Genomic DNA, 22,100 nt, shown 5'->3' on the forward strand with positions numbered 1-22,100 from the left:
ACTATCCGGTTATGTCTTTGTTGATACAGCTTCTGGAATTGTGTGCAACCATTGAGTATATGGGATGCTGTTTCAGATGGATGTCGACATATTTTGCATGATTTTGTATATGTAGTTGGGTAGTACAGGTACATGAGGCTTTCACACTGGAGTAGCTGTAACCGTCCTCTCGCTACAAAGGATCTTAGTTTGTCGTCGGTGCTGTGGTTGTTCAGGTAGGCAGCTGGTAAGGAATGGTGGATCTTTCCCGCATCCCGAAGTACTCGCCCCTGTGATGACATTGCCTTGAGATTTGCTGCTTGTTGTTGTAATCTATTCTGTTTGTATGTGGAGTAGAAAGAACTTGCTGATTTGAATGTTAATGAAACCTCTTTGTCGATGTGCATTTCCAATACGTAGACGTCGTTTACTTTTAGCAGAGATATATTTTCCCGTTTGCACATTTCTAGTAAATTGACCCATTGTGATTTTGGCCAATTTACGCCGGAGTGTTTTACAAGGTTGCCTCTGTCATCAAGGGCAAATCCTGCAAAGCTATTGGTGTCGTTGTCTGTTGCTAGGGCAGCTTTTCGTTTCTGCATATGTAATGATAGTGATTGACGGGCTGCTTGAGCACGTTTTGGTCATCATTTTGAGAAGTGATAAATAGAAAGACAGGTGTTTGACATAGAACATGATATGTGGATTAATCAACCCCAATCCTCCTAGTGACTTTGGTGTGAAAAAGAATGATCTCGTTGACGACGAGTTCAGTTCAAGCCAGTGCCTAGCATAGACTACGACTGTGTCTTCGATTTCCTTCAGTTTCTTTTCTGTGAAATGTACATTTGGGTAGTAAAAGTTCAGTTTTGACATACCCATCACATTTACTGCAGATAGTTTCGCAGACGTTGGTAATATTGATGCGTCTATTTGGTTGATAGTGTCTTTAAATTCATTGATGAGTGTGTTAACTTGTTTGTTGTTGGTGGAATTTTCAATATTTATGTCATATCCAAGGTATGTGTATAGCTGGTTACGTTCTAATATTGGTATTGGTGCATTTTGGATTGTCACTTGCGTATTAAAAGTTGTGGCATTCCTTTTCCATACATACATACATACATACATACATACATACATACATACATACATACATACACAAGCTTATGTGTGTGTATAATATATATTGTATTCTGATAATATTTTCGTGTACAGAGATATATAAATCTTGAATCATACTTTTTCTCACAGCTGGTGAAAACCTTACTTCATCGGTACACGCTTGAAAAGGGTCACGTGCAAGATGACGACGAAGGACTATTTAACCCCAAGGCTGAACTCAAGAACTCTTATTCAAGTGAAACGAAAATACATACACTTGCTACCCAGGACCCAGACATAAATAAGGCGATTGGAAATACTTAAATTAAGTATACAGCATGTGGTACACATTCCAGATTTATAAGTATTGGTTGGATTCCATGCAATTCAGTTTTAACTGAAGAGGATGCTATACTAATATAGTGGACTGACAGTAGACATTTCGTACGTACAGTTCAAAGTCCGGCTTGAGGGATGGGGGGGGGGGGGGTAAAAACTAACAATTTTTAATCAGACCACACTTCTGTCGTCTTCCAGTACATGTAAGTAAGCTTACATCTGTGCATTTACATATTTATATTACACAAAGTCGTGAAGTTTAGAGTCAAATTATTTTCAATATTCGTATGTATTGTACATTCTATTTTTCGTATGGATACATGAAAGTATTGCTGCATGCATGTATACACTGCAACCAACACTTCGGTGGACATTAGGACGTTGAGGTTCTTCCTTATCAAAGTTGAGCATCAAAATATAGACAGTAATTTATGTACATAAAAATTGGTTCCATTGGATAGGATAGGACTGTATACACATATAGACGATGTCGAGTCTTAGTTAACAGTGAAATTCACGGTATCTTCTGTATATTGTGTGGTCTATGGCGTCACTGTTTATGAAATTGTATATTCACGACAACAAAGGTGAACCTTCTCGGAATACCTTTGTTTCATTAATCAAATCAATCAGTAATAATTTCCGTTAGAATGATAAAGATTATGTTTAACAACTTATTAGAAAATATGTTCAGTGTATTCAATGTATCAAACTAATATGACTTTTGTATTTCTGAATTCTTATATTGAAATGACAAGATTTCATATGATGAATGTCTTTAGCCCTTCGTCGGAAATTTGAAGTAACTCACGATGTTTCTCATTGTTTCACCTACGAAAACACACGGATTTCTTAATTTTGCTAGATGTTTAGGAATATGAGCAGAAATCTCAAGAAATCTTAAACACGATACACATGAACTATAATATCGAAAAGGTATACAGATACCCGATACATATAAGGTACATGACTTAGAAATCACTGACAATGAATGCAAGGTAAAATGGAATTGTGAAATGTAAGACCAATATCATTTAGTTCTCACATTAAAGCAAGACCCTATAACTTCGACGTGTTGGAACTACATTTTTCTATCTTTCCTGCAAGAAATATAATTAGAAACATGCTACCTGTTGGGTATTATTTCATGTTTTGGACTCACCTTTTGAAGTTGGTTAGTTTCTTGATTTGATATTACATATCGAATTAATGTATTAATTTTATCATTTACAGAAATTCAGTTTTGATTTTTTCTCAAAAATAAGCCTTTATGTAATTGTAATGCGATATGTGTGTATGAGAATTTATATATATATATATATATATATATATATATATATATATATATATATATATATATATATATATATATATATATATATATATATATGTGTGTGTGTGTGTGTGTGTGTTCATACGTAATTTACAATAAAAACATAATCAACTCTACAAATTGTATGTTGTATCATTTAGAAAGAATTCATTTTCCCTTCTAATAATACCATTCGTGAAATAACGACCACGCTGTATTTGTATCGGGTACAACAGCTTTTACAATTGAAACTCATCACCTATACGATTTTATTGTGATCGTTTCAATATAACGCTATTTTTCACAAACAAAAGGGGAAGTAAAGTGTTGATGTAAGCTTAATATATCTGTTGATGTAAGCTTAAACAATATTAAAAACTGCGCGGTACGACTGGCTGTGGTGATTATTAGAAATGTCGCATGGTGTGAAATAGATGCTGATTTAATACTAAACACTAAACAACTTTAATGTCTATGATTTACTAACCCTGAACTTGTCACTCTTCAATTTAAAGTCATGTGCTGTACGTACTTGTATTACAGATGACATATTCATAATTTTAGTAAATTACTTATTTTGACTATATTATTCGCTTCTGCGATTGAAAGGTCAGTAGACTTTCTCAAGGACATGAAATGTAGACTACAAGAGTATACTTTTTTTTCTTTTTCTTTTTTTTTTAATTTTTATTTTATTTACGTACAAAACAAAGAAGTACACAGCACACAAGGAAAAACAGAACGAAAAGAATATATAGAAAGGCTAGAGAAAATTTGACCTGCATCCAAAGAGTTTGATTTTGTGGAAAAAACAACAGCTAAACTTCAACTAATTACGTGTTCGTATTTACACAAAATTGGTGCAAAGGTAGCCACTTCATTTGATGGAAATTTACTTTATCATTTGCCCCAGCATTAAATAGTTCTATATTATATATGTTACAAAGTAATAAATCGAATTCCCTTAAGGATGGTTTCTGTTCCTTTAATTTTACCCAGTAGATATATTTCCGAATAACTAAAGAAACAAAATTTATAATCACTCTTTCTTGTGGGTCACCAAGAATCATACATAGCTTAGACGGAAATGACGACAAACTTAGCGAATTACCCATTACATTGATAACTTCGCCCCACAGGGCCTTAGTATCCTTACATTAAAAAAGGTGTTCCAACGTTTCTGGTTCTTCCTGACAAATCCCTCAAAGATATTTTGGGTACTTTGCTGGATTATAATGATAAAGTTGCTGATTTGTATAAAGAATATTATGTAAAAGCTTGAATTGGAATTCTCTTGACTTACTTTCATTGGAAACTTTAAAACTAAGCTCATACAACTTGTTTCAATTTAGGATAGTGAAAGTTAAACATACAAGAGTATACTTAAGTCTGCAAGGCAACAGGCTACATTTCACACATAACTAGAATTCATATAGATCATTTGTCAATGTTATTGGAAATAGGTATTAGGGCATGTCAACGCCCCTCTCAAAACTTAATATTGCCTGCAGTGATTATTCAGCCATACACAAGCGTTATGTAAATCTGGACGATAATGAAAAATAAAAGGGAGTTTAAACCTAGAGTAGAAGCAAGGGGGAACTTCCAAGGAGGCGAATGAACGAATTAACAGAGGCAAAGTGCTGTCATGCTTCTTAGTGTATACTTTCGTCTGGATATAAATCTGTGTTATGTCTGCTTGCTAATTCCTTTAAGTCCAAGTAATCCCGTGTACAAGTGGAGACATGAGAGAAATTCGAGTATAGTTACATGATCTGCCAGCTAGGTGCCGAAATCAAAATTGTAACATTGGTGGACAAACCGAACTTGGACAAGGACCATTATGTGCGTAAAACAAGTTTGAACTTTACGAAGAATTGCTGACAACCTAAAGAAGAAAGAAATATAACGTGAGTAACAAAATAACACTATATTTAAGTGAAAATGGATGAACTGAATCAACAGAACGTAACGAACATGAGTTTGATGATGTTATTAATGATCTGCGTTAAAGACTAAATACAAGAGATGTTGTTTCCGAACTAATTTCTCCAAAATACAGTGGGAATGAGAGTCTCGATTTCATGACCTGATAAATTTAATGCATATGTTTAGGAATATACTATTCGTGTAAAACACATGTGTTATCAATGCCAAAGGGATCAAATTGAGTTATTAAGTCGATCTATTCAAGGACTACATCCCCCGATTGTTTGTCACAGTAAACCTCATAATCGAGGGATGTAGTCCTTGAACAGGCATGCACATTTGCCAAGAGATTTGAAATTATCGACAGTTTGTCTGACACTAATGGAAATACTATATGGATTTCAAAAAGACAGCATGGGACAACTATAAACCTTTGACCTCAGTGAACTCCGAGGACAGTATACAATAAGGATGTATCGCCGTCAGACAGCTGCAACAGAGACTGGTGAATCAACAATCGCAACTGAAATGTTCATTAACTCAATGGGATGAACAGAAGGAATTCCTTAATGACATAGTCAGCGAGGAAAATATTTCTCACAATTATTTTCAATCTGACTCTAACTTTCATGAGCCATTTTGTTGTCTAGAATATTTTTGAATGTACATGTTATACTGACAGACAACAGCACAACACTTTAACGTCAGAAATTGTTTTAGTCGATAATCTACTACAAATTTAAATTCAAGACGAAAATGTCACAATTGTCGACAGTATTGTCATATTGCTAGTCAGTGACGATATAAGCAACCATATTAAGACCTCTAACGCTACTGTGAAGCATGCAGGAGGTATCAATACAAATACGCCATATCATGCACAATAAACCTTAAGTAATGGAAATTGATGACTGTACAGTGTCAAATAACAACATGATCAGTGTTGACATATACAACCACAAAATTTCAGTCACAGGTGCGTCACAGTTTCTACGAATGTGTTGAAATTGATATCGTTTACGAATTTCGAAATCACAACATCAATCTATAAATTTACATTCAGGTCATCAAATGCCAACTGTTGGAACTATAATTATAATTCAAGTCAGATGTGAGAGCCGTTGTATCAATATGCCAGTCCATCTAATTAGAAATTTACACAAGAATTTAATTATAGGGATGGAATTTTGACCAAACACAACGCTGTTACTGACATAGCCTGTCGAAAATTGTCACTTCCATTAAAGTAGAGAATATACATTTGCTATTGAGCACAGACCGGGTGCTGAAATTCCCCCATGCAGATTATCTATCAAGACGTGAAATGCAAAAGATTCCGATTTTAGTACATCTGATATAGACACAAGTCGGACCCATTCAAACTGTTAATGTGTCATTCCCTCAGTATCGACTGTGGATATATCCATCAATACTATCATACCTGAAATTACACATATACAAACAAAAAAAGCTGATGATTCTATAGTTGATATAAGGTATTTATATGGGAAATCTGATAGTAAGTGAAGTTGCAAGAAGCCAATAAAATAACTCTCAAAACTAGGAGATTAATTCTTCACTTAATGACTTTATATATGTTGATGACTTCGACATGCGGTTAGGACAGATATCGAAATTGCAAAGAGTAGACCGACATATAAAGCCTACTATGGCATATTTGGAGAATGGTAAACTGCCAAGCGATGATAAGACTTTTAGTATGCACGAAAATTAATTCAAGGAGACGCGAACTATGTGTTAATTAAAACAATGTAATGATACCATTATTGGTCAACCGCAGGAAAGTCGTCCTTAGAAGGTGAAAGGTTGTAGACAACATGTCGTGCCTAAGACATTACAACTTTACATCCTGAAGCGAATTCATGATGATGTCCCGGGGGACATTTAGGAACCTTAAGGACATTACATGTAATCAGGACAAAACACTATTGGGGTAAATTTACTCCTTATAGATGTCAGTTATTGCCGATTCCTGTTAATGGTTTAGTGGATCGCATTGATTTTGATTTCTTAGGTAAGTTAAAGACTACGAATCCTTGGAAACAGAAACATTCTGGTAGTCAGAGTGTCTTTCCAAATTTACATGGGCATTTGCTCTTCCGAATATTATCGACGTATTATTAGGATATATTTTGTATATATGAATATGTTAGCGATGTATACGTGGGCTGTATATCTCCAATCTGTGTTATTCGCATATAGGGAAACTTCAATCTTGATGAAACAGAGGCGGTTAAGAAAACGCGCTATGATGCAACAGTGAATACGGCACATAGTATATTTTCGTCATCCGGCCGTAAAGGTTGGATGCAGTCCAAAGTTCCACCATCCATTTCAAGGATCATTTCGTATTCAGGAACAACTTTCACCTACCGATTTGAAACTTCAATATATTGACAGTTCTAAGAAATACAAGAAGGCCATTCATGCAAATAGGTTAAAACATGCCTGTTTATGGTCTGACCGCCTTCTAAGTGGCAATACTAGTGGTATGTAAACTTCAGATGATGAAGGAGTTAGTCAAGGAGATGATACGATAGTAGCTAGACTTTGGCAAGAGAAAACAAAGTACAAACTACCATATACAATCAGACAGGGAATTGTATAGCATCACACAGTACCAGAGTGATCCGGAACAACAAAAACATCAATTGCAGACTACGGCTTTTAAAACTTGGCTCGACAATGTACGTACACGAGGTAAGAGACAGAGAGTGGAACAGAGTGTTGATAATGACGTAGATAAAGCCAATGACAGCAATGATGACTATTTTGATACATAGAAAATTCTGAAAGGAGGGTGTAAAAATGGTAGAGTGCAATATCTTATCAAGTGGGTCTGATCTTTGTTCAACAAAAAACTTTTGGGAGCCACGTCTGAATCTTAACAAGGCGGCATTAGAGAGCTCCAATGGGCACAAGTTCAAATCACAGGATCACCAATTTTATTCGTAATCATTTTAGATACAAACATTGCACTCATATCATCGCATGTAAAATGTTAAAGGAGAATAATTATCACTTGAGCTGTATGCACAATTTCTTGTGGTATTGATTCGAATGGGTATATTCAATTGCAAAGAGATAATGTCAACCTAATCATGGTCGATCAAATTTCTTGTAATGAAAAGTTAGTTGACTCATTGAGGTTCTACTAATTCTGTTTAAGTCATTAACATACCTGTGATGTCGAATTTTAAACATGGGAAAACAGCCAAGATGCCTGTAATGTTTATATGATGACGTGTGGTTTCATACACGTCAGTTCTACTGCGCGACTGACCTTCTTGATGACTGCAGCAGCTGGCTAGTTAATTTAACTTAAAGATAGACATTAACAGATGTGAGAGTATACATTAGTAGTGTCTACGTTTAGAAAAGTGTGTTCAACTGTTGATACCATGGTAAAATCACAAGTCACTGGAATTAGTTTAATTGAACAATATTGACTGATGAACTTTTACCTGACTAAACACAGACGGCGTCATTGATATAAAACGTTTAGGGCACAATTTTGTTTTCATAATACTTGATTTGCTCAGTTAAAAATTCTTATTTGGATATTAAATCACAGATATGGCATGCTGATATTGTTATCAGACAACTTTCAATGATGGCTTCATGAAATATTTAAGAGTTAATGTTTATTCATAGCACGGACGCCTAATGTAATCATTTTATTTTTAGGGGAAAGATAGAAGACTCATTTAGTCATAAACACAATGATTCGGATATACTTTGGTCAACATTATAAATTTCTTCTATTCATATTTGATCATGTTCAAATTTTATCTTTTAAAGATATAAAATTCCTAGCAATTAAATCTGAGAATTCTGTTGGTGAATGTATTTTTGTATGTTAGAGTTGTTGAACATAGTGGGGGCCCGTGCAGTATGTTATGAATGATTACTCAGTTTGTGTGAATGATTGCAAAATACTGACAAGTCAACGTGTACTTATGTTTGTGATGTGATTGAGAAGTACACAGTTCAATAGCCAGCTAAGGAAGTATTTATTCTACGATTCAATTTTCTACTTATTTTTGATGCCATTCAATATTTTATTTCTCTATTAATTCATTTGTTCATTGATTGAAATGCATGTTGATGAAGTGGGTGTATCTGATTCTGAATTTGGATTTTAGCAATCTTAGCTTTCAAGTGTCGCAGAATTTTATATTCCTAACACTAAATATGAAACAGTAATAATTGATTCTTATTTTCACCATATTTTATGATAACTTGATGAAAATTTCTACTTGTAAGTTAATGACAACTTTTGCCAATATTTCAAATTTTACTTTCGTGTTACAGACGACATATTCACAATTTTAGTAAGTTACAAATTTTGACTATATTATGCCTTACTTCGATTGAAAAGTCAGTAGACTTTCTCAAGGACATGGAATCCAGATAACAAGAGCACACTTAAGTCTACGACAACAGTCTACATTTCACAAATAACTAGAATTCATATTAATCATTTATCAATTTTATCGTCAATAGCCATTAGGGCATGGCAACGCCTCCTCAAAACTTAATAGCTTTTGCATTGATTATTTGGCCTGCCATACACCAGCGTTATGTCAATTTGGACATTAATGAAAATAAAAGAGGGTTTTACATTTAAAGCAGAAGTTAGGAGGCACTTCCAAGGAGGCGAGTGAACGAAACATAGGATGAGTGCTTTGCTATGCTTCGTCTGGATATAAATCTGTGTTATGTCAGCTCGCTAATTCCTTTAAGTCCAAGTAATCCCATGTACAAATGGAGCTATGAGAGTCATTCGAGTATATAGTTACATGATCTGCAAACTAGATACGGAGATCAAAAGAGCACTTTTCAAGTCTAAGCATAAAATCCACCAGCTGTGTTTATTATACAACTGATAACGGTTAGGCAGCCGCTGAATTATACAAATACGGTATATCATCACTCATATTGAGGCAACGAACGCCCACCTCATCAATACTCAAACGCTTTTTGAACAACCTATTCATAAAGACATGGTTTTCTGTCAAGCCTTAAATGTAATGTTCTCTTCTGTTACCGAAATCACTACAAGGCGTCACCTTCTTATACTCAGTTGATATGGCAGTCTACAATCAGTCATCTCAGACAGTCTCCAGTACTGACGTCGAAATGGATCAGATTGCCACTAAAATGTCCACGCAAAGATACGAAGACGACGACTTTTTACGACTGGTAGAAAAAGGTGAAGTTGGACAAGTGAAATTAATACTACAGGTAAGTAGAAGACAAACATATGCTTTGCTTAAACTCTCATGATCACTACCTCTTTCTCAATGCATGTATTCACCCGGAGACAGTACAGCAGCCATGTGTGGGCTTTCACTTCCTGTTCGCCAGAAGCCTTTTGAAGTTGACAGTAGAAAGATGTCGTCCATGTTCCGTTCCTATCAAAGATTATCAACTCCTAAACGTGGCATCAGAACACTGCATTGTGACACTTTGTCAACTGTCGAATGATTAGTTTTATCGACTTTTATCTCAGGATTTTGTATTTTCATTGCGTGAAAAAAATTCACCTATATTCGAAATCCATGCTTTCAGTTCGTATATTGAATGAAGTTCGTAAAGACGGACGTGCAGATACCATTGTCATCACAAACAGTTTACTGATGGACCGTGTCAATGGCTACTTAAGATGCAATTCAACGTGTACGTCTAATGAAACGAGAAAAAAACAATAATAGCCTAGCCGTGTTGTTAGTACGGCACACTGTACGAAAAGTCAAATTTACCCACCTTTACCCAACCTGTGACCCACCTATAGCTAACCACCATCTCTATTCTGGGGTAATACGAGACGCGGTACCACTTTTGACTTGTCTACAACCCCCAGGTGAGAGATCACCGGGGGTAAATGAAGTCAAAGGTGGAACGTCGTCTCACGCTCACCACATTTACACATCCTCTGCCCAGGATTTACTATCACTTTTCGTATAGTGGCGGATGATTAAATTAGCATTCTTTGAATATAGAAATGTTCATAGTATACGTTGTTTTACAACATGGTTTTCGCGATTGACATAGAAAGGTAGGTAGACTGACATAGATAACATAATTATAAAGCGAATTGTCTTATAATCACATGAACTTAACGCCATTATTTTGGACCATAACTGTCAGCTATGGCCCAAAGTGGCCTTCCATAAAATCCCTAGTTCGCCAGAATATTTCGGCCATCAACCATCTCGCAATCTGAGTTACGATTCTTCACGCTCTTAAATAAGTGTTAAAACAAATGATTGTTTCGGTGCCTTTTTAGACAAGGACTGCCGACAATTTTCTCAATTGTTTTCTATAGGAAATAACATAACCTTACATAACAAGGGTCATGCAGCCTATACGGACCACATATTTGTTAATTATGACCCCATGCTTTGGTCTGTTTTGTAAAACTGTCGACAGCTCCCATTTCATAATCTATAACGAGATTAGAAATGACATAAGGTTATCAAAGACACATAGTACTGTATTTAATGATCAGAATTGTTCGCTAATAAGGCCTCTACTGACGTTCTTTCAATTACCTGTCTGATGCATATAATATGCCTTATTCAATGTTGTTGAAGAGACTTGAGTAGAGAGGTGATACATGATGTAGAATGTTAATGGGCCACAACGAGCTTTGAAAAGCCGATGCTTCTCTGCCTAAACCCCGGGCTAGCACTATCACGATTCTCTCTATTCGTGTTAAACAGAATGTTGCTTCGGAGGTTGATACACTCTGTAACTCTAGGTATAAGTTACATCGAAGCCAAACTGAGACAATTGCACTTACGATATATGCAGTTCAGCTAGGTTAAAGGGTAGCATTTTCCATTTTGTTGACATGTTGTTATCTCGATCTTCAGACTGAACACTACACATAACACAATGACGCAAATGAATGCATATATGAATTACATTATTGCATTTGCTATTTTTTGTTTGCAATGTTTACGCTCAGGCAACAGCTGCATTTCCATGATTGGCATTTAAAACGGAACGTCTACTTATAAAATTGACAGTACGTTTGTCTGTAAGATACGACATGTCGTGCCGCCATTCATCAAGGCGGAACGACACATAGTACATTGTCTTAGAGAACGAGCAGAATTAAAGCAGGGGGGGACACGAAAATATGCATAAAACCACACATTGCATTGCTGGCATTTCATCATACACTGCTCCAAAACACTTATTTAATGACTACAAACAAAATAGTACAAAGAAATACCACTTTCTACAAGTCTTAGAGAAGTAATCTGGTTACAGCCATTGGTATGGGCTAACGCAAAACAAGCGAGTAGATAAATGAAATGAAATAAGATTGAAATTTACTGAAATAAAATGTTGAGGTTGACAACTTCATTTCAGACCAGCTTCAAATACACATCTCCAGGTTAATGTTGTCGCCATTATGGTATTTTTGTGTGTCTTTAAATCCATAGGCTGGAAGTGTAGACGTTAATTACGTTGGTATAAGGAAAAGGAAACCAGTAACGGCACTTCAAATTGCAGCGAACAACAACAATTTTCAAATGGTGAAATTATTACATGACAATGGCGCCCAGCCTTTGACTCAACCAAGAACACCAAATGGTATGTGTAATGCTGCACAGCCATAATGTTTTAGTAATATTTCTAAGTCTAATACATACTAACTCACATGAATGTTAGGGTTATAATTTGGTGAGTGTTGATTTTAAAGGAATGTGATCATAGATTGCAAATAATGACGAAACATTCATCAGAGAGAGAGAGAGAGAGAGAGAGAGAGAGAGAGAGAGAGAGAGAGAGAGAGAGAGAGAGAGAGAGAGAGAGAGAGAGAGAGAGAGAGAGATTCCCCAGGTTTGACATTGATTTTCTTTCGATATAGGAGAAGAAGATGATGTTTATGATGACGACTTGCGATACGACATCTACAATACTATCAGTAGTCCAGCGTATCTCAGTTTTGTATACGAGAATCCACCAGACGCTGCTATTGATCTCTCCGATAGTTTACTAACATTATCACAGGCAAGAGAAATCGCCGATACTTCAAAGGTAGGTCTCGTCGCGAAGGGGATACTTTAAAGTAGATATTAGCAATTGTTTCTTCCATGCTCCTATACATTGAGATTATAATGGACATCGTAGTTCAGCATACATCTCAAGGTATGCTTCAGTATCATCAGTTGTTGATAAATTCAGAAGGTCAACAAGCATTTACATTAATGCTGTATAATTTCAACATGGCTCTATGCATACAATGTATGCAAAATCCATACAATATAAAACTGGTCGGTAGGCACACACTTAGTGACCCCTGAAAAATTAATATTATTTTGTTTGTTGTTACTGTACTCTAAATTATGGATATGTGGTGCTCAAAACATGTTTCACTTTTACTATAGCATCCTTGTAACCATGGTAACGGCAGCCCGATGTGGCCTTACGTTATGGCTTAGTGTTAGGGATTGACATGATATCAGATAGTATCATCAAATCGCTGCTGACAACCACGTGGCATATAGTGAACAGTGTCCTCACATAAATATACTTTGGTGATAGTAGTGGTTGGAGAAATAATCAATGCCTTTAACACTTTACATGTGGAGGCAAAGACTGATTCTGGGACTGGGGTCCTTTTCCATGCCGAACAGCATTTAAACCGGGATTTTGAATTTTTTTAACAGGGGAGGGTCATATTTTAGAGAAAGGAAATTGAGGGTGGGTCACTTTTAGCACGACAGAAATGGGGGGGGGGGTTCAATATTTTACGCAACAGCCTGGACCTGATTTCCCCCACCTCCTTACATTTACTGAAGGCCCCCTTAGTCCATTCTTTCAATGTAAGATATGTTACATCTAATCCATTTGATAAATAAAGTACTTTTTTATCTCAGGGCATATACCTAGACCTGTCCAGGCGAATCAGAGAGTTTCTTGTCGAGATTCTTGATTGTTGCGACAACTCAGAAGAGGTCCTGACTTTACTGAATGGCAGGGGTCAAGATGATGTCAAATCACACGACCAAAATAAATTGAGCCTACTGAGGAAAGCCGTTGACCTCGAAGAGAAAGATGTACGTGGACTTCTGTTCTTTGGTTATCACATTGCAATCGCTGTCGAGGAAGACTGACATTCACATTGTAGTAATTACGAATTGCCAAATTCTTTTAAAGCATATTTACATGTGATATTGTAGAAAAGAACTATACACAAGCATTATTTTGGAGCTCATGTCACATTTACTATATTAGTGCATAACTCAAAAACTGTAATACATGGAAACTCCATTCAAGTGTCTAACACCATACAATCACATTCAAGTTTTCCTGTATGATAGTGACCTTTGGCCTGCACTTGACCTACAGGGTAGATCATCAAAATTAAGCCATTACTTGCATTTTGCAGACACTTTGAAGTAATTATGTGTGGCTAATTCCTTTTAGATCATGTCTACAGATAATGCAGAACAGGATAAACATACATATGCATTATTTTCTGGTGATCTTGTCACTTTTCACTCAATGGCATCCATATTTACAGTGAACAATCATGATTAACAATCATATAACTCAAAATCTTTGGTACTAAGAGACTATACATTGACCATTGGCCTTGACCCGGATCTTCAGGTTCAATGACCGAAACTAGGCAGTTTTCTGCATTATCATAGACACTTTGTAGTATCTATTGCATCATTAAAAAAACACGTCTCCGTTCAGTCACGTAGAAGTAATGTATTCATTGTCTGAATATTACATCACGACAATTCGTAATTAAGACAATATCTTCCAGTAAGTCCATGTTTACCTTGAAGGGCAATAAACAAGCTCTGTCCTGTATTATTGCACACCCGTAATAATTACAAAGCCAGGTCGAACATTACTACACAACGACTTGTTAGTCCTTCAGCCACGAAGTACATTGTTAAGCAAAGTTTAGGGCCCAATATTTTCTGGTGCAGTATATATGGAACACCTTGCCAGTTGAAATTCGCTGTCATCTTTCTCAACATATTGCCATCACCATTTTATGTCAGATATGTTTAGGCACTCTTGTTGTTTATTTTAAATACGTCCTTACATTGTATACTTTTGTACTTACTTTTTTATTTCCCATGACACTAATACAGGAAAACTTGAATCTGTAGTAGTGTATACACCCTTTCTTATCATTTATAATTACAGTTTGTAGCCCATCGGAAATGTCAGAAAGTTGTGAAGAAAGAATGGCTTCGAGGCCAACCAAAATGGCATACCAGGAACGGATTTCACTGGACAATGCTGTATGCACTGTACGGATTTCTCATATATCTACTCGCTATGCCGATTCTTTCTCTCATCTATATTGTTGCACCGTGTTCACTAGTTGTGAGGGTTCTTGACACCCCAAAGTCGAAGTTCTTTACTCATATGTCATCACACTTTTTGTTCATACTTTTTATCTTGGTCGAAGACATCGCATTGCATACTGACCCTACCCAAGATAAACACGTGGTGAACGAAATTGTTCTTTGTTTGATACTGGTATATCTTGCGTCTTACGGATGGCTTCTATTCGTTCAGTGTTATATGTGTGGGGTGAAAAAGTTCTTCACGGACATCAAGAACTTAATTGACGTATTCAACTTGGTGATGTTGATAATGGACGTATCGATACATCTCGTCGACGAAGTGACACAAAACGTCAACATATTTGTGAAGATTTCCTTTGACACGGGGACATCGATCGCGCTGGTGCTTGTCTGTTTACGCTTCCTGCGATATTTCTACCTCAGTACGTTCATTGGACGATTGCTATTGTTATTAGTTGCTATGAGGGCGGAAATCTATCGTTTTATGGTGATATACATTTATGTGGTTGGTGCATTTACTTTTGGATTTTATTATCTTTACTACGAGATGGTCGACAGTGGCTATTTTAGCAGGTACGGCAAAAATAAAACAAATGTTTGTTTCCGATTACACGACTTGAGAAATAAGGTAGGTAGGTCGGAATTTCATTTCACATTATTGATTTATTCGGAGATTTTAAAACTTTTTAAATTAAAACTTACACTCTTAAAAGACATGGACTGTAACTTAATGTAAGTGACAAGTCGACCAAAGCTACTAAGAAATTTTACACGGAAATAAGCGAAAAAATGTTGAAATTTATATTGAAAACAAAATATCGAGCAGGCATATTTCAAAGTGAAAGAGAAATAGGGCGATAGAAAAAATTTCGCGGAAAGTATTTGAAGGCAGAGAAAAGTATGTTTGCATAATTCCGGGTATTATGCCAGGCCACAGCACGAAATTTCATAAGAATTTTCGTGAACCGTATACAATAGTGAAATTCGTTTCACACGTGAACTAGCGTCCACAATATACTTATTCGAATACACTCTATCGTATAAAAGCCATAGACAAGCTATGAATTCGTTTTCGACTTGTTGTGAGACAGCCTAATTAACATCAACATGAATACAGTCTTCTACCGAAAACTACAGTTTTTCATGTCAATAGGGATAACCTCTCGTCATCTGTATTTGCTAGTGAATACTAAACAAGTCGTTCCTATTTGGTCTTGAATTTTTACCTGCAACACCTTTCTACGGTAACACTACACTACGTAATAGAATACACCGGTTCACGTCCTTAAAAGACAAAAACAAAACCCGGTTCTCGGCCGATCTCCGAAGTTAAGCGGCGTCGGACATGGCTGAGTGCTTGGATGAGAGACCGCCTTGGAATACCACATGCTGTCGGCATTACTTGTTAATTATATTTATTTTTTTATCTTGAATAACTTTTCACTTTACTATTAATCGAGATATGATTATTTGTTCTTCTATATTTCATAGTATTTATCAAAAAAAAAAACAATCAACTAGAACAAAAAACATCGAGCACATACAGGGTAAAATACCTAGAAATCCATTTCTACTTTTTGTCTTTATTATTAGATGGCACTCGTCACGGGAGTCGCAACCGAGAGGAGTTCACGACATAACGTAATGATCGTATGTGTCAGAGCAATGGTCATTGAACCTGCAATAAAATCACATTATTCTTTCTTTTTTGCCATCATTTCGGAAACAACGATGTTTATTGAATACAAGTCAGTTTTACCTGAAACCACTGTACATTGTCCGATACTTTACACATGAGAAATGACATTTGCAGTTCTGATTAATAAAATGTTGTTGACTATATCATTATATCATTATAATGCTTATTACATCTATTATAGTTTTTTCTGATGACTCCTTAAATTTTATTATTTTTTCAATAAAGGAAAAAAAAAATTTGTTTCCAATAATATAATAATAAATAATTCATTCAACCAGATAAGGGCAATTTTTTAGGCTTTCGTTCCTGCACACAATTATTAATGAAATGCAACAGAACATGTGCGATTAGTGATGTGTGAATTATGTGCCAAGCAAATTATATTGATTTTGAAGTGTGCATTTTCTTAAGATAGATTTTAATTATTGAAACTTGAATATTGCAGTTTTCATACATAGCCTAATTATTCAATTCCCTGATTGAACACAAATTAACTTTAAGGAGTCATAAGAAAAACTATAACATATATAATAAGCATTGTAATGATATAATTATATAGCCGAAACAACCTTTCACTGATCGGAATTACAAAATAATTTATCATGTGTGACGTAGGACAATAAAAGGTGAAAAAGAATATCAATTTAGTGGGTCTTTTTGAACCAAGCAAAATAATTGTGACGTGAAACATGAAATGACCGTCAAGGATCTAGGACCCACAATTCCTGTAAATATCTTTATTTCCTTGATTGGCATTCCCCTTTAAACTGGCAATAGCCTTACATGTAGATGTATGCTTTGTTGAAGTCAAACACATCAGGGCTTCTACTTATACAAACTTCTTTCGAATACCATATTCTCTATAAGTATTCATGATTCGTTTATGTTGATATGATGCATGTAACTTGCACCGTTTGATTCTCAGTTTGTTTGTTGTTGTTGTTGTTGTTGTTGTTGTTGTTGTTGTTGTTGTTGTTGTTGTTGTTGTTGTTGTACAGCATTGGTTCAATTACTCAATCATTACTGACGGTTGTCTTTGGGTCGGATCCATCATCAGGATTATCTGAGAAAGTTACTTTTAACTCTACATCCGGGGAACTTCATAACGTATCGGTTGTGGTGGAAGTTATTGGAGTGACGTTGTACGTGTTCTTTGGCACTGTCATCGTTATAGTTTTGTTGAATACGTCGATAGCTCTGATGTCAGACACATACTCCAAATTAAAGGTATGTCAAAATGCAGCCTGCTTCTTTTAGGAGTGCAGAGTGAGAGAGCGCCACCAACGATATTATCTGACGATCTCTTCATCGTAATATAAGCGTCAGACCACTAAAGAAAAGCGGTCTGGGTACTAGAGCGTAGTACTGTTAGGTGATGGAAGTTTTTATTACTTTATTACTCGCTCGCTCGCCCACGCACCCACCCACCCCCCTCCCTCCCTCACTCACTCACTCACCTTGTAAATTCATTGCGTCGCACTAAACTTCCGTCACAGTGCATTTCACAAACATTAAATCCAATTAAAAATAGAAACAAAGAACAGTCATGGCTATATTCTATTACATTGTATTTGAAAACTAGCAATGTGTAGGAAAACAGAAAGTTTATTATCAGAAAAAAACCCACAAAGAAATACATTAAAGATCTAAAATTAGATATAGAATGCATTAAAGTAATAATTTATGAAATCATATTGTAGTGTTTTATACAGATGAGAAAACTGTTTTAGGTATATTGTCTTCATGTTACCCTTTTACAATGTACTTTCGACTCATCAAAAAAAAAGTATACCGTCAATAAGGTTTTCTCTGTAATTTGTTCTTCCAAATCTGAAAGCCAATGCTTGGACCGAACTAAATTGACCCTGTGTGTTATTTTGTTATGCATATGCTCGGGCGTTCAAATGTAACCCACAATACATTATTTGTTTTATTGTGTCACAGGAAAACATCGACGTGGAGTGGAAGTTCGTACGAACAAAAATCTGGTTGGAATACATGGACTGTCCTGTTGTACCGCCTCCGTTCAACATCATTATACCATCTGCTTCTTGCATCAAGTATATCTATCACAGAATATGTTCCAAACCAACAACAGTAGTCGGTCAAGAGAAACAAGTAAGAGTTTGTATTTGATGAAAAACTAGTTGTGCAAGCTACGTCTTAACGAAAAACTAGTTGTACACGCTAATTTTTGACGTATACGGGACTGATTTGTATCAAACTTCTTCATGATATATGTTTTTTTTGTTATATCAAATACCCTACAAAATATTGAGACCTAAACAGAAACTAAAATTGTCTCAATCGGTTGTTTTTTTATACGTAATTGATTCCTGTGGGTTGACGTTTTAAAAATAAATAAATTATTGACAGTCGGAGTAAAATGGTTCACATTTTATCATATTTGTCTTATACTTATTTATGATACTGAAGAAATAAATCTCCGGGGTACAACTTCAAAATCAGAAGTACCATCTGTGTACACTTGTCGTCCTTTATTCTTGAAAAGCAACCTCTGTTATCACCTCTTTCTTCAATCTTTTCCCAAAAACATTAGATGAGTAAGAGCCTGTCGGGATTTGAAGATGATGGCCCTATCATTGAAAGAAGCATTGTATATGACAAGGTAATTTTGTTAGACTTTAAAAATATAACATTTGAACAGTGTTTAAACAATTTTACAGGGTTAGATGAGCACCACTGTCTATACTAACGGAAAACGCCTTAATTTATCACATATTGTTGTGAATACGGCGAAAACTGTAGGGCAATATAAAATTCGGCGTCAATGCTCGTTTGAGGTATATATAACATTTGAACACTAACTCTGTGTTTGAACAATTTTACAGGGTTAGTTGATGAGCACCACTGTCTATACTAACGGAATACGCCTTAATTTATCACATATTTTTGTGAATACGGCGAAAACTGCCGGGCAATATAAAATTCGGCGTCAATGCTCGTTTGAGGTATACCATGTTAAACAATATATTCCAGCTGTCTAATATTTTATAATTGTATGACTACCTACCTACCTACCTACCCCCTCCCTCCCTTCCTCCCTACCTACCTACCCCCTCCCTCTTCCACACATAGCGAGTACATCCTAATGCATATGTATATGGTGATGATACTGCGTACTGTATAACAAAATGTAAATACGGAATCACACCTTTATGTTACAGCTGGTGAAAACACTGCTTCATCGGTACACGCTTGAGAAGGGCCACGTGGAAGATGACAATGGAGGACTATTTGACCTATTTAAGAGTTAATGTTTATTCATAGCACGGGTGCTTAATGTATTCATTTGATTTATAGGAGAAAGATTCTTAGATTGCATTGAAATATGAGCACCGAACTTATCATTTAGTTATGAACACAATGATTCGAAAATACCTTGGTCAACATTATTAAATTTCTTCTTTCCATATATTATCATGTGCAAATTTTATCTGCTAAAGATATAAAATTCCTTGCCGTTTAAAAACAACAACAACAAGCTCTGAGTATTCTGTTGATGAAAGTATTTGTATGGGACATTGTGGGAGCCGTACATTATGTTATGAATAATCAAACAGTTTGGTTGTGCGAATGGTTGCATAAGACTGGCCAATCACAACATGTGCATATGTTTATGATGTGATTGAGAAGTACGTAAAATTTGACTTTTTATGTCAATTGTTCATTGATTGAAATACATGTTGACGAAATGCGTATATCTGATTCTCAATTTGGGATTTTAGCAATCTTAGCTTTCAAGGATCGCCAGACTTTTATATTTCTAACACTGAATATGAAACAGTAATAATTGATTCTTATTTTCACGATATTTTATGATAACGTGATGAAAATTTCTACTTGTAAGTTAATGACAGCTTTTGCCAATTTTTCAAATTTTACTTTCGGTATCTTTATCATGTTAAGTGTTTGAAATTTAATGTCAGACAGTAGAAACCTTACTTTGGGAGGAGGTGATCGTGTTACAGGTGACATAATCATCATTTTAGTAACTTGCATAGTTTGACTATATTATTCCCTACTTCGATTGAAAAGTCAGTATACTTTATCAAGGAAATTGAATTCAGACCACAAGAGTATATTTAAGTCTGTAAGACAACAGGCTACACTTCACATATAACTAGAATTCATATTTATCAATGTTATTGGGAATAGTCATTAGGGCATAGTAACTCCTCCTCAAATATTAATATGGTTTGCATTGATTATTCAGCCATAAACAATCGTTATGTGAATTTGAACATTAATGAAAATAAATGGGAGTTTACACTTAGAGCAGAAGCAAGGAGGCACTACCAAGGAGGCGAATGAACGAAACAGACGCCAAGTGCTTTGCTATGCCTTTCAGTGTATACGTTAGTCTTGATATGAATTGATTTGATGTTTGCTAGCTGTGTACAAGTGGAGATATGAGAGTGAATCGAGTATAGTTACAACATGCTTTTATGATGAGGCTTTAAATATAATGATCTCTTCTGTTACCGAAATCACTACAAGGCGTCACCTTCTTACACTCAGTTGATATGGCAGTCTACAATCCTTCATCGCAGACAGTCTCCAGTGCTGATGTCGATATGGATCAGATCGCCACTAAAATGTTCACACAAAGATCCGAAGAGGACGGGTTTATACGACTGGGAGAAAAATGTGAAGTTGGACAAGTGAAATTAATACTACAGGTAAGTAGAAGTAGAAGACAAACGTATGCTTTGCTTAAACTCTCATGATCACTACCTCTTTCTCAATGCATGTATTCACCCGGAGACAGTACAGCAGCCATGTGTGGGCTTTCACTTCCTGTTCGCTAGAATCCCTTTGAAGTTGACAGTAGAAAGATGTCGTCCATGTTCCGTTCCTATCAAAGTTTAGCAACTCCTAAACGTGGCATCAGAACACTGCATTGTGACACTTTGTCAACTGTCGAATGATTAGTTTTATCGACTTTTATCTCAGGATTTTGTATTTTCATTGCGTGAAAAACATACACCTGTATTCGAAATCCATGCTTGCAGTTCTTATATTAAAAGAAGTTCATGTATATATCATAAAATATCGTGAAAATAAGAATCAATTATTACTGTTTCATATTCAGTGTTAGAAATATAAAAGTCTGGCGATCCTTGAAAGCTAAGATTGCTAAAATCCCAAATTGAGAATCAGATATACGCTCTCTCTCTCTCTCTCTCTCTCTCTCTCTCTCTCTCTCTCTCTCTCTCTCTCTCTCTCTCTCTCTCTCTCTCTCTCTCTCTCTCTCTCTCTCTCTCTCTCTCTCTCTCTCTCTCTCTCTCAACCCATTGAATATTCGTATGTCACATGCATTCCTTACTTGTGTACT

The 22,100-nt window shown here is 35.8% G+C and overlaps 1 protein-coding gene across 1 annotated transcript; it reads left to right on the forward strand.

The window, feature by feature from the left end:
• Window positions 1–9,655: 9,655 nt before the first annotated feature.
• LOC144438187 (short transient receptor potential channel 4-like) lies at window positions 9,656–20,501 on the forward strand. Its single transcript, XM_078127230.1, has 9 exons — window positions 9,656–9,931; window positions 12,145–12,295; window positions 12,573–12,742; window positions 13,585–13,764; window positions 14,876–15,615; window positions 17,740–17,968; window positions 18,686–18,859; window positions 19,302–19,370; window positions 19,930–20,501. The coding sequence occupies exons 1-9, from the start codon at window positions 9,776–9,778 to the stop codon at window positions 20,017–20,019; spliced, it is 1,959 nt and encodes a 652-aa protein (XP_077983356.1). The 5' UTR covers window positions 9,656–9,775; the 3' UTR covers window positions 20,020–20,501.
• Window positions 20,502–22,100: the final 1,599 nt, after the last annotated feature.

The sequence above is a fragment of the Glandiceps talaboti genome, chromosome 1 (genome assembly GCF_964340395.1).
Source record: "Glandiceps talaboti chromosome 1, keGlaTala1.1, whole genome shotgun sequence".
Lineage (NCBI taxonomy): Eukaryota > Metazoa > Hemichordata > Enteropneusta > Spengelidae > Glandiceps > Glandiceps talaboti.